The sequence below is a fragment of the Sturnus vulgaris genome, chromosome 1, assembly GCF_052056855.1.
Source record: "Sturnus vulgaris isolate bStuVul1 chromosome 1, bStuVul1.hap1, whole genome shotgun sequence".
Lineage (NCBI taxonomy): Eukaryota > Metazoa > Chordata > Aves > Passeriformes > Sturnidae > Sturnus > Sturnus vulgaris.
In genome coordinates, this window is record NC_142243.1 from 92,113,910 (window position 1) to 92,128,574 (window position 14,665).

Genomic DNA, 14,665 nt, shown 5'->3' on the forward strand with positions numbered 1-14,665 from the left:
AATTCACTGATTCATGGCATGGAATTGGAGAGAAAGTAAGCTAGCTCTTTCTGTCATCCAGCATTTGACTGTGAAACGCTGTTGCTGATGCAAATGCATACTTAATCTTGTTCAATACAATTTAATAAGAAGTAGGTCAGAAGGGAAAAAAAACCCAGCACTAGTTTCCAAATCATTTAGTGGATGGGGGGGAGGGGGGAATTTTAGTTGGGTTACAGTATCATTAACTGTTTTAACTGCATGGTTTTCTGCAATAAAATCCTTTATTTTAATCTCCGAGAAATAATTTCGATGTGGGCAGATTCCCTCAGTGTTGAGTAATCTGATCTCCTTTTTGCCTCTCTAGTTGTTGACAATGGTTTAAATTAGCCAAAGAGAGGATGTATATCTCTATTTAGTCTTCATCCATTCATCACTTACTCTGAACAAAATCCCTATGGTAGAAGGCAGTGAAGTATTAGACAGATATTGAAATTTACTAAAATTGTCAAGTTCAGTGTCCTGAATATACTTGCTAAGTACAAATGCTATCTTATCAGGAACTTTACAGTCAATGTGATAATTTTCTCAGCTAGTTTTAAAGACAGTTGAATAGCAGGTAAGATTGCATGGGAGAGAAGCAGGCTGGAAATATTAGCATAATTCAAAATATATGGGTTGCCACTCTGCAGGAATTCTCACTTAGGAGATGCCATATTCATACATAACTGCAGGTTCTTTGTGCATAAAGGAGTATCAATAATTTTATATTACTCACAAGCAGAAGTTAGAAGATTTCTTGGGGATTGGGTGGCTATAAAGACAAAATGAAACAATGAAACACAGTCTTGCCAATGGATGACCTAAAATTTTTTCAACCATTTTTTTCTTTCCTGCTGTATATGCAAGTGAATTTGGCATGGACCTATCTGAACATATGTAAACTTCATTAGTCCAAGATCCAGCTATTTGAAATGGAACGGACTGATGAGTAAGCTAAACATCTTAGTTTTCTTTCTTTGATTTGGTATCTTAATTGCCATAGGTCTGTCCAACCAATGACACCTTCTCTTCTGGTTTTTTTGGGGTTTTTTTCCCCCACCAGTTCAAACTGCATTCATTGACAATGAAAATCTGGTTTGCTAAAATGATATCAGCAAAATAATGGATTTCAGGAAGAAAGCAAAATAAAGGAAATCAAGCCCTCTGTGGTTTCCTAACTGACTTCAACAAAGCATCCTCTTGTGAGTCATAGAAAAACGTTTGTATCTCTCCATCCCATTGAGCATCTCCAGCTATTTTGTAGGCTAAAGGCTTTCAGTCAAATTGCTGCGAGTCAGAAATGTTGAAGCCAGAGGAAAACCACACAGAGGGACTAAACTATAACTCATATCAATAGGGATAAAGAGGAATGTAGCAGACTAATACAGGTGGAAATAATGCCTAGTGCACGCTACTGAAAGTCCAGTGACATAGGTTTAATTAATGTCACAGTCAAAACCTTCTCCACCTTTTCCTCTTTCTTTTAAAGCAGTTAAATCCTCTTCTGTCTGTATTTAACTCCTGAAAATAGGGATAATAGAACACAGGGAAGTTGTGGGGTCAAATTCCCATATTACTTTAATTAGAGTCATAGGATCCTATACAGTGGTGTGTTGGGTGTGGGGTGTGGGGGCAGGAACATGCAAACAAGGAAGCAGAGTAATAAAGAAGGTGGGGTCAGTCTCTTTTTGTCTTGAAAGGATTCAGATGGTGGACTGAAACTAGACACTGCATGCATTCAAAGGCAGCTGATCTGCTTTTACCAAGATCAAGGACAAGAGAATCCAGTGGAAGCTGTCAAAAGTGCAGTTCTTTTCCTGGTACCATGGGTTTTTTTTCCACATTTCTCCCATGTGACAAGGTCTGTAGTTTAGAGCCACAGTTTGGCCCTGTTACCAAACAGAAGCTATTTAGCCTCCCTCGTTCATCTCAGATTCTTTCATCTGAACAACTATGAGCATCTTTCTTTTATCTCTTTTCGTTTCCTTAGCAACGTGCAAGGACACTCCAGAGAAACAGTGTCAGACAACACCTTCAGTCTAGTCTTTCATGAGGCTTTCTAACCTTGATAAGCTCTGATGTGCAGTTTAATAGTAGGCAATTTCAAGCACACTAACTCACATGTGTCTTTGTCCCCTGCAATGAGATAAAACAGAAAAGAACTCAGCCTGTACTCTGTCACTACTACCTCAACAAGAAGAGAGCTTCATTACCTACTAGCCAGGTTTGCATTTCTCACATTGAGCCTCCGAAGTACAGCACCTCCTTATGTTCAGTCAGTGATCAACAATTATTATTATATTCAGACCTAGATCAACAAAGCTGCCTCCAATATTGTAAGCTCCTTTCTGCAAGGGCTATCTTTGAGCACCCAGTGCCATGTCACAAAAGCAGAGATCCAGATTGTAATGATTTCTTGCCAGTTTGAAGAAACAAGGTGCCATTTATTGACATGCCAGTGTGGTTTACTGCATTGCTGTTATCTCCCTGGTCCAAGACATCCACAGCACAATTGGAAAATAATTGGAACCAAGGAAATCAGTATATGTTCAACAGGAATCTTCACAACAATCTTTTTGTCCTTATAATCTTGTTTGCATTCTATTGTGCTAGTCCATCTGCCATTCCTGGCTTCCTGAAATCAATGGCTAAATCCATAGCTAAAATCAATAGTGAGTAATCACCTCAGCAATTTTTAGGTAGCTATTGGGAAGATGGCCAAAAATCCCATTAAGCAAGTTAGAGAACATTTTTCTTTCCCTGAGTCATCAAAATTAATATAATGAATGGTTATGCTTCTAAAAGCATTAGTGTAACTAGCTCAGAGTCATATGACCATTGCTGCAAAGCCATTCTTAGCTGGAATTAAAAAATGCTGGATTTCCATTTTCTGTGGCCCAGATGAAAAAATGCTGCACTTACAAAACTGAATGATTGTTTTACATGGAAGTAAAAAGAAACAGATGGGGAAAAAACCCTAAAAAGGATTAAATATGAAGAGCAACAAAGACGTCTTGCTTAATAACTTTATATGAAGATTTATTTCAAATAGGCTAAATGTAGTAAGAGGTTTCCTCCCACATTGCCCACTTTCTCCTGCAGGAATGTGGTATGAATTTCCAGACAACTACTGACAAGTAGTACCAGGCTCTGGTCAGTCTGATCCAGTTTACCTGGTATCAACTTCCTGTGCATGGGAAATGCTTTAGCTCATTTTTTTTTTACTCCTGTAATTCACGTGTTGCCATTGCTCTAATTCTGTACCTATACACCCTGTGTACAGTGGGATGGAGATGATCTTCTAGTGAAACTTGAAATATCATCTAAGACACAAACAGCAATTATTTTGAGAAATCTACCCACTTCAGGTATTGCCTGGTCCCTTTTATCAGGTAATGATAAGCAGTGATATGAATATGTATTGAACCAGCTGTGTGTATATACAAATGTATCCGCCACTTGATATCTGAAGATTTGACAGTATTTAACATATTTTCTCTCCGCTCCTGTGAGGTGAGAGTAAATTGGGAAGATAAGGCATTGAATCTCTCAAGGTGACACTGAAAGCCTACAGCAGAAGGAGGGCATTTCACCTGGCTGTTGCCAGGTCCTGGTTACTAATCTAAGTCCAGCTAAACAATTCCTTAAGATATTACTAAAGGAAAAGGAAGCTTTTGAAAGAGAATATTGTGAAACCAAAGCAAAAAAAGTGTACTTACAGTATGAAAGCATTTCCAGAACTGGCTATCACTATTATATTTACCTAGAGCAGCTACCTTTTTTTGCATTTCCCATCCTGCCTTACACTACTTTGTCCCGTGTTACTTTTGTTTGCAGACCTGTCCAAATACAAGCAGATGGAATAACTTCCACCTGCATATACTGCTCTGTCACTTCCCGTCACACCATATAACACTGCTTCATGCTTCTTGTCCAATTCTTCTCCCATCTTGGATGTCTGAAATCCTCGTTTTTCTGCTTTCCTGCCCAAACTGGTGTCTCTTTCTTTGTCCAATACATGTAAAAAGAGACTTTAGCTGCAGTGCGAGAAATTTAGTTTAATTACTAGGAAATATTTTTCAGTACTGAATATAGTGCTGCATGTAAAACGTAAAAGTTGCTGCCATCTCTGAGAGTGCAATAATGGTGTGGCTATTTGTTTCTCACTTTAATGAAGTTCCAGAACAAATTGCCTCTGGTAAGAAAGGTTTAAGTAAAGATGACCATGCAATTCTAAGATATATTTTTCTCTCTCTACATCTCAAACCACAGGGTTGAATTTAGTTCGGCTGCTAAACTGCTTACGAGACAATTCACTAACATAGAATGCTTTGGATATAGAAAGATAAATGGGGTTGAAAGGAAAATGAAATTTTATTTGTGAAGTCTCATTCTGATTTTGCCTTCTTCAAGCAGGGTGCTAATAGCACCAAAGTTTTGAGTTTTATCCCTGTATGGGCCATTTACTTAGGGTTGGATCTGATGATCCTTGCAGGTCCAACTCAGAATATTCTGTGATCTGGAACTAAAGATTATATTCCTAACATATACTGCTAGCAGAAAGAGGCTACCTGAGAACAGAAGGTGTCACAGTGAGTGGTTGGATATAAGTGATTTGAGGCAACACATTCTGATGGAAGACCCTGGTCTTCACTTCAGAATGATAGAATGCAAGGGAGAAAAGGAAAAACCCAGCAGGTCATCAAGCTAATCCTTACATTACATTAATTCAAGGGTGGCTGAGATGGAGGAGAGTGAGACAGTGGGCAGTCACTGAGCAGTCATCAAACCATTTTATAGATTTAAACTGAAGGGATGCACACTAAATGTTGTCTCTTGAGAAATGTTATTTTTTTCCTTTTAATTGAGAAATGGGTGAAGAAAGTCAACTCAAAGTCTAGACATCCCTTCACTCTATCTAGATTGATGAGGGTGAGCCAGGACATGCTAATGTAGACTCCTAGGCAAAACTGATTATAATCTATGTGAGCAGGGTTCTGAGTCTTGAGAGGCAAAACTCATTCATATGCAACACTGCAGAAGAGCCTTCCTTAGGCAAACCAAAATGTTTACATTCTCTGTCTTTGGCAGCTATTCCTGTTATAGCAGTTTGTCTATCACACACAAGTGTGAAGTGGTAGGCAAGAAGGCTGAGACTGCTAATGGACTGATGCTCATTCCCTTCCTGACAGGATCTTTAGGGGACATGGCAAGCATATATGCTCACTAAGGGAACTTTTGCAGATAAGCCAATCACAGCAAGTTACTTGTGTTTAGGTTCAGGCTCCAAGCTAAGGAGGCAATGTGAAAAAGCAGAGTAGGGATGGATGCTGGTAATCCACAGCTGAAATGTGAAATGATGGTCATTTTTCAAAAGACAGCCATGATGGTTTGCTCACTTTTTAAAGCCCATTACTGGCTCCATTACACACAGGAGGAGAAAAAATATTGTCTCAGAAGATCAGAGTGGAAAAAGAAAAAGTCTGATAAGGGGAGGGCTATTTTTCTCTACTGGCATAACACTGAACTGAAAGTTGTGGCTGGGTAAGAGCTCTCCAGTGCATACAATTCAACAAATGTTTCAGGTAAAATTCCATCTGGCCATCTGTGTCTCCTACCTCTTTCCCTTCTTCCGGCTTCCAAACTGACTTTATAGAATAAAATGTAAAGGGATTATAAAATCACTCTGCAATTATCTACTAAACATACAAAGAGAATTTCATAGGTCTCGTCTCTCTATCAAAACAAAGAGAAAATTTTATCAATTATATTAGCATAAAAGGTCTTCCAGAGCAGAGATGGTGATGTTTTTTCACATCTGCAAATGTGAAGAGAACATACAACAACATTTGCACTTTTGCCCAGTTTATAAGAAATCCACATTTTTATATGTATGATTGTAGTTTCAAATCTATGTTTTCTTTTGTGACCATTCCATGTCTTTGACATTCAAATCAGGTTGGACTTCATAGAGTCCTATGCATGTTTTTGCTAAAAAAAAAGAAGGCAAGGATACAGATTGAAGCTGAGTCATTGCTGCCAGCGCTCGAGAGGCTGGAAAAGACATGGGGATGACAGAACACATGACATTCATATATGCTGAAGGCTGCAGATACTAATTAATCAAAGAGCTGATGAATCTCTGTGTGAAGAGTTTGCTGCATTCGCTCAGCACCAGGTACATATCTGTAACACCATCTTTTGTTACATCACAAGCCCTCTTTAAAGTCTAGGGATGATTGCTTTTCTTTTTCTGGTAGCCTCACAAGGAAGCAGAAGATTGACAGTTTGCTGCTTTAATGTCAACTCTTCTGCTTCTATCCTGCAGAGGTCCTTCATCTCAACCCCTGCACTTTCACACCTTTCCAAATTACCAGTCTGTCATCTGTCCACACTTCATTAGCAGCAAAAACTATAATGCTGGGGGATTATCCATTCTTGACTAGACAAGTATATATGAAGAAGTCACTTGGCAAAAAGGCCATCTTTATGTCCTGGGCCTGTCAAGTACTTGTCATAATTCAACCCCTGTTGATAACAGGGGCTTTTTGATGCTGCAGTGCAAATAAACACTTAATAAAATGACAGAGGTGCTACTGCAGAGGACAGGCATCTTGCGTGAAAAGAATACAGGTATCCTCCCAAGTGATTTCAAGAACAAATTACTACCAATAGTAGTCTATGAGACAGATTTACTGAAGGAAATAATTTTCATGGAAAGTATTTGGTGCAGCTCAAAGGAGGAAATTTAATGCAGTTTTAGTGCTCAAAGATGACAGGTTTATGGAAATTTCAAAACCGTAGTAGTTTTATTTCTAGATAAAGAAATGTTCCATGAAAAATCTAAATTAAAACCAAAGCTTTTGAGTGACTATTGTTGTTTGGAGTCCATAGGTCTTTCTTATTTGTTTTAATTACCATTTAGAGCAAAAACCCCTAAACTAGTTATTAAACTGTCAATTAAACCAATGATACATATACTATACAAGTTTATTCCAAATATAATATTCTAAAACAGTGCTACCGTTCAACAGTCACAAAGAAACATTTAAACAAAAAAGCAATAGCAATTCAACCAACTTGCATAATTATTTAACTCTCCATCCTATTCCTTCTTAACATGCAAATATTTTATATCATCTATATTGGGACAGGAGGCTGTAAAAATTGCTGCCATCTCTCAGAGTGGAATCATGATGTGGTTATTTGTTTCTCACTTAAATGAAATGCCTTCATTTGCTCTTCAGTGCTGCAATGAAGGTCTTACTCAAAGATGAACCTGAGATTGTGGCTATTTCCTCTTGGTGCAATTGACCCTATGCATGTAATCCAAGAATGTTTGTGTTTACTGGCACAATCTTGCTCTGGTAATTAAGCTGATAGAACTGAGAAAAGGATTTCAACCACATAAGCAAGTAAGAGCAACTTTTTTCCCCATTGCTACACAGACGAAAGACATACTTTTTTCTCTGTTTTCATTTTTCAGCAGTGGTATTACATGTCATGTATTTCACTACACGCCTTTCACATCCTAAACATCTTGGGCTTAGTTCAGAGTTTTGAATATCATGCCAATTATGCAAATCTTGAGGCTTAAATGTAAGCTTGGTATCCTCTGAAGACAGTGTCTACTTATGAAGACTTTCTTGCCAATTTCAACAAATAAACTGCTCCAAGCCTCCTCATAATATTTTCTCTGGAATCAGTTTGCCATATGGTCCTTTTCAGGCTACTAAAAGCTAATGTCCAGTCACACTGTGCCCTACAATAGGCAATGGGCACATAACAATTGCCTGTCAGAAAGGCAAATAGAACTGGTTTGATGCCTGGTTATAAGTAATTACTTATATATGGGATATCATTCATAAAGGAATAGGATGTTCTGTCATTTCTCTTCTAATAGACAAAGATAACCTGAGTCATTATCTGGTGTCAACTAGTAGAACTTATGTCAGACAGAAATGCCATCCAGTTTTCCCTTCATAAAAATTTCCCGAAAATATTTTCTGGGAGCCTTCTGAAACTCTGCTCTGCTGACTCCACTGCATTGCATTTGGAGACTGCCCAGTGAATCCACATGAATGTGCAGATCATAAACACAATCAAAGCAGAGGACACTTTCACCTCCAAACAATTAACAAAAGTATTGAATTTAACTTTGATTTGAATAAACCTATATAAATTTAGACATGCATGCGAGTATTAAGACATTACACTGTCAGTTTGGTAAGCTTATGTTCTGTTGTATATATTTACTTTATAATCATAAAGAAGAAGCAGCAAAGGTTTTCTCCCCCATAACTTCTATAAGATGTCTATGAAAGAATTTCATTCCATAAAGAAGCCAATTTTATATATATATATATATATATATATATATATATATATCAATCACACATACTGTAGCTTTGGAAAGAATAGTGCTTGTTTATTTCTAAAAGTCATTAAATTGCATATTATTTTAATTAGTCTAACAGGCACTGCAGATGAGAATGGGATGCATTTGAAAATTTTATAGTTCTTCATTCCACATATGCTAGAAATGTTCAGAATCTGGTGAACAGCACAATCCAGATGATGCAGATCAATAAAGAAGCTTTCTATCAGCAGCCACTGTAGCAAACAGACAGATGGATTCATAAGACTATGAAAGGATTTTTAATTTGAGAGTACAGTTGAGTTTTAAAAAGTGAAACATGGATCAGCCAATTTTACTAAGAAATTGTGAAACTCAGAAATCAGAATAAAGGTTTTGATTTTAATCAAAGAGCAGATACAACATTGAAATGTTTGGGGAGTTTTACAAACTCAGCTGTGTTAATATTTCCAATCTTTTCTGAACACTTTCACACATATTGAAGGCTACATAAATGACTAGTTAATTCCTAAAATGTGGACTGCTTTGAAATGAAATATGGTGAACATTTGCCCTTATTTGGTGGAATTGTCTAAAAAAAGATGTATGTGAAGAAGAGCTTGTGGAGTACTCTACATTTAGTAATCTCATGTTCATCAGGTAAATGCCTTACAAAAATGTAAAATTCCACACTTGCAGGCTACAAAACAAGAGCTTCACTTATATTCTCCCTTGTGAGAAATAGATTTCTTCTTGTATTCTCACAGACGTATCTCCATGTTCCCCTCACTACCCTATTCTCTCAGGAAGCCAAGGAAAAAGAAGAAGCAAGCAAAACAAGAACACTCTGGTTTTTATGCCTTCTGCTGATGAGCAAGTTAGCTACTGTCCCCTATGTCACCCATGGCCTACACAGTGCCCAGCCATACACACAATTGTGGTCACTCTCTGCTCAAGGGACAAAAGCCTGATGAAACTTCATCTTAAAGATACGTGGTATACCTGATGGATAAAAGCTACAAAAAAAGCTGCTGAGAAAGACAGCGTTTAAGGATTTCTTGAGCTTGAATCTCACTCTTTGCACTGATCATTCAACTTTATTCCATGGTTCCTCAGGAATATTACAAGAATGTAATGTTACAGCTGAAGAGAAAAGAGAACTCCTCTTTCATTGGTGACTGCAATAATCTGAGATCTAATTTCACTTGTATGTCAAAGCTACAAGGCAGTCTCTTCATCAGCTTTTCCAGACTTGCTCTTCAGTTCCCAATTTTGAGTACTCTAAAGAAGGAAGCCAGCAAAAAACCAAACTGCCTAGTCAATGTATTCTGTTCAAACAGCCCACTTCCAAACTTCCTATTTGTGGAGTAATAAATCTGTAAGATATTGCCTCTGGCTATTCTGTGTATTTTGTATTTTGTAGGTGCTAGTATTATTTATTGGATTCTCTTTCTATTGCTTTAAAAATGGTGCATATATACGGCGCAGAGCTATGAAGAAACAAACTCAAAACCTCAGAAAGGACTACTGTGAATAACAGATTTCTTTTAGGACAAAGAATTCATCATGAACATGCTTAAAATACAACCATAAACTCAAGTTAAGACAAGAGAAAAACATACCTGTGAAAAGCCGAGCACTTCTCCATTTTCATCGAGCACATTAAAATTAATGATTGGACCTTGGACATCAGGATTGCTGAAATCTGTATCACTGTAAATACGTACTACAGGAGCACCATTGGCATACTTTAAGTTAGACAGAACAGTATAGGTGTAGTGAGCTAATGCAAAGGTATGCTGTTTTATTTTCTCCATTCCACCTACAAAAGAAAAGTGCACATACATGTCAGGTGCATTATTTTTAGGTCAATGTTAAAAAAAGGATGATTTTTCAGAATGGCTTAGTGTGAGGCAATTAGCACAAATTTGTTAGTTTTGTGTCTTTAAATGCATATACAATTTTCAAATGTTTCTTTCCTCATGTAGAAGTTTCAGAAGCACTGTTGCACCAAGGATTTATCTATAGTTAATCTACTGTAGAAAGCTAAAATTTCACTGAAATGGTTTACAGGAATTAGAAGATTAGAAAATATTGTTCCAGCCTATACATAAAACTAAAAATAATACAATTCTAAATGTAATGGCAAAATAAAAATGTCATTTTACAAGGAATTCACTTAAATAATGAAGAATTATTCTTCCAAAACTTCTTTCTATAGAAGAAACTTTATAGATAAGTTTTCACAGGACTTGGCTAGGAAAAAGCATAAAGACACTTTTTTTCTTTTTTTTGCTTCACTGCAGTTTGGAAGAGAGAACTGCAGAGAATTCCTGACAGATGAAGATCTTTTCAACATCTCTGCTCTTTGAGGAGAGGTTGTGTCTTTGCTAGATGTCCCCATTGAAGGGGCTTCTATTATGCGCACTATACACTGCACCACGGTGGGTCCAAATCATGTGGAAAGAACAAAAACAGGTAAAGAATCACCAAAGACCTCCTGAAGTAGAAGAGCATTTTTCTTTGTGGGTTTTAGATCCAGAGTATTTTCTGTAATGCTGAGTATCCTATTTCATGCTCATGAGCATGTTTCACATTTTATTTTACCTTTTTTAATCAATCTTTGTAGCCATGAATCTCACACTTCTGTGCATATTACTTTTATACCTGAGTATCTGGGAAGTTCCATACTTGAATTGAAATTTTATAATCTTGTTGAATTCTGTGCTGTGATATATAAAAAGAGAGTGTTATTTATGAATGTATATAAAGGAAAAAATAAGATATATTTCTTCTGACATGCAGAAGAACTGCAGCAGCATCTGTTACTTCCCTTTTTTTTAGTTTCTCTATTATGTGCTATCTCCTTTTGATAAATTGGGAAAGCATACGTTAAAAGCTTAGTAACAGATTAGATATAAGGTGGAAGTAAATTTTTTTTTGGTGCTGAAGAATAATAAAGAGGAATAAGACATTTAATGAGATACTAACATGCAAAGCACTTGCAAGGAAGCGTGCCAGAAGCTAATCAGTGCAATTTCTAGATGTTACCCACAGTAAACTTGGCAAGCATCTCTAGAACATTTTGGTCTGAAAGATGATTTGTATTTGCTGAGAATAAAAGATTGACTAGTCAGAAATGTTCTAGTCATTCTTGAGTAGAAGTTAAGAGTCTTGAAATAGCAAAAAAGAAAACCAAAACCACACACAAAAAGTTATTTCTGAGCAATTGCCAGAAAGTAGCTGTCTTAAGAGGTGACTGCCTTGTCAGCTTCTGAGATGCGTCTAATCTCCTGATTCAGAGCTTTTCCAAACTGACAGGAATCTTTTAATAGAAGATTAAAGCACTGTCCTTGTGCCTGGTTGAAGAAATCTCTTATTCAGAAGTTTCAGTCACTCATTCAGAGCAATCATCCTGCTATCATTTCTATATTGTTTTCAGCTATTCTCCTTTAAAGTTTCTTAATCACATTTCCTTGTTCATGAGTGAGAAGCTGATGAGTCCTTTAATTATTTATTCTGACAAATCCAAATGCAATAGCCTGTAGTTGCTTTCCTGCCCTGTGATTGGAAAAAGGAAGCTGTGTTGCCAGGGTCCCATATTTTTATGTAGGCGAATAGGTGGTAATTAGGCCTGATGTCACAGAAAACCTTGTGGAAAAACTGCCAACAATCTGAAATTTATTCTGACAGAAAAAGGGATATATTCAGAAAATAGCTGTGATTGATTTTTATTTTGTCCAACAAAATTATCTATACTGTGTATTACATAAATCCAGTGCTTACCTCATCTCCCCTCTAGGGACAAGAATGTAAGCAAGAGAAAATAAAACCTAGAACAAATCTCTGTTTAAGAATAAAAGTAGTAACACACCATAAGCCTTTTGTAAGACTTACACTTCAGAAAAATCGATACTTCACTTCAAGAAGGTGCTAGGAAGGACTCAAGTGGCCTGACTCCTTCTCAGTTTAGGGATTTTATTCATTACAGCTGCATTATTTCATTAAGGTGAATTGCATCTAGGTGGTCCTTCAGCACAAAAAATGCTCACAGTTCACCACCTGCACTCATCAGGGACTTGTTCCTATAGCAGAACTGTAAGGACTTCTGTGTTAAAAGAGAAACTTCTGCATTTGTGTGGATTAATATGCCCCTTATTACTTTGTCTTCATGTGTTATTTTTTGACATTACATTAAGCCAGACATGATCATTTAATTAATTCTTCTTCCCAGTAGCACCAGATTTTTCATGCAAATTGTTGCCCCAATGATTGTCATATACTTTTGCAGTGGTAAACATTTTGAGCAGAAGAGATTGACAAAGCAAGCTTGTACAAACCTCCTTGCCAAAGTATTCTAGCAAACCTATGGGAGATGCTGTTACACCTCATATTGCTGATGCATGTTTGCACACTACAGCATTCAGATAGGTCAGCACCATCTCAGACCTGCCATCCCAACTTGTACCTCAGTCTGGATATTGTTATGGAAACTAATACTTTTCAAGTATGGAAAATTCTGCACTGGATAACCCACAGATAAATTTATGATGTCAGTTCTTCCATAGGAATTGAATGCGTGCATATGCCTCTCCAAAGAGACTGTGGGACAGTTAAGTCATATGGAAGAGAAGGAGAAGTTATGTCACACTTACAAGAGGGTACAAACTGTGTGCATTCAAACTATTCACAATTGTGATGGTGGTGTAGTAAATCCACTGCTTGTCTTGCCTGGTGATAACATCTTGTATTTGCATTACCTCTGTCTTGTTAGCTGCTTGTTCTATGGAGAATAGAATAACATTTTATTTTTCCAGTGGAATTTTGTCTAATCAGATAAGTCTGAGATATACAGATGTCCAATAAGTATTCAGTGAAGAATGCTTCTGAGCTCACAGGGAACTGGTTTTGCATTACATAATTGCACACATGTAATGGAGTATCATCTACTCTCTGAAAGAACCAAGATTTCAGCAGCCCAAATGTACAAATGTTATTCTTCCTGAAAGAGCTGGAGACAAATAAGTGTATGTCAACACCTATAACAGATTTTGAATAAAGCGATTAGGATAAAGCAGAGACTAGAAATGAGCCTCTAGAATGAAAGCTCTGGTGCTTAAGGTTTTCAGGCTGTACTCAGAAACCTCTGTGATCTGCATTCAAATACATTTCTTATCTCTCTTATTGTGAGAAGCTAACTACTGGAGATAAGGAAGAAGAGAGACATAAAACAAATATACAGTTATTGTTCTAATTCAGTGTGAAAAAGCTACAGGAATTGAGGTTTAAGCGCGACAAATTCTCTATCACTCCAGTAAATCCAATCTCACATGTATCTTTGGATAAGAGAAAGATCAATGTGATTCACTATCTGTCAGCATCACCTAATAGGTAGCAACAAGGCAGAGAAATAATGAGCTGAAATCTCAGAAAACCAATCAGCATGGAGTGAAACCAAGATGTAGCCACCTTCTGCTGAATCCCAAATGAGACAGATCACCACGCAGGACTGGTGAGTCAATGTGCTAATGAAGCCATGGAAGCTGGAAATCCTGTCAAACATTTGCAGTCCTTCCTTCACTTCCTCGAAGAAGCATACATTAATTTCTGAGCTTTTTTTGGTGTTCTTTTTTGCATAGAACTGAATGTCTGTGACTGAGGTCCATCTCCTATTTAGTGATATTCTTCCCACTAAAAATCTCTTGAGGATCAATTTGGGAATTTTTTGCTGATTTGAGTGCTTCAGTTTTAAATCACATTAAACAATGTATTCTAACCACTGCTATTCTTTAGCACGCCTGTTTTAAATAGAATGCTGCAAACATGAAAATGAAATATTCTTAAGCTGATCCAACTCCCTGCCCCAAAAGTGCAACCCTGAAATGTTATAAATACAATACATGACAAGAAAATAAAGAGAAGAAAACATAATCAACTTGACTGGTCATCCCTTGGCAGAGCTTCTCCAAAAAAATATTAAATATACCCATTCCTGGTGAGTTTTGCCCCTTAAATGATGAGAATAGCTGCCCAAAGTAAAGTCAAATCTAGCTACTGCCTGTTTCCCAGAGCGAGGAGTTACAGACGTCTAAAGGAAAAATATATGAAAAAATGAATGTAATTCCTAATCAGCTACAATAAAGTAAGCAATATATATATATTTTAAAAACCCTAACTTATGAAAATGTCCTTATGAGTTGTCTAACAGGAACTAAACATTAGTTTTTAAAACAGAACTAAGGGTATAAAAGCCACTCAGGGAACTTGAACATTACAAATAATACATTA

At 36.9% G+C, this 14,665-nt stretch overlaps 1 protein-coding gene across 1 annotated transcript in view; it reads right to left on the reverse strand.

The window, feature by feature from the left end:
* The window catches only part of MOCOS (molybdenum cofactor sulfurase), a 203,937-nt gene that overhangs the window by 39,823 nt on the left and 149,449 nt on the right, over window positions 1–14,665 (reverse strand). Inside the window, exon 6 of the mRNA XM_014880500.2 lies at window positions 10,000–10,199. Coding sequence (XP_014735986.2) covers window positions 10,000–10,199 — 200 coding nt within the window. The remainder of the gene's footprint in view (window positions 1–9,999; window positions 10,200–14,665) is intronic.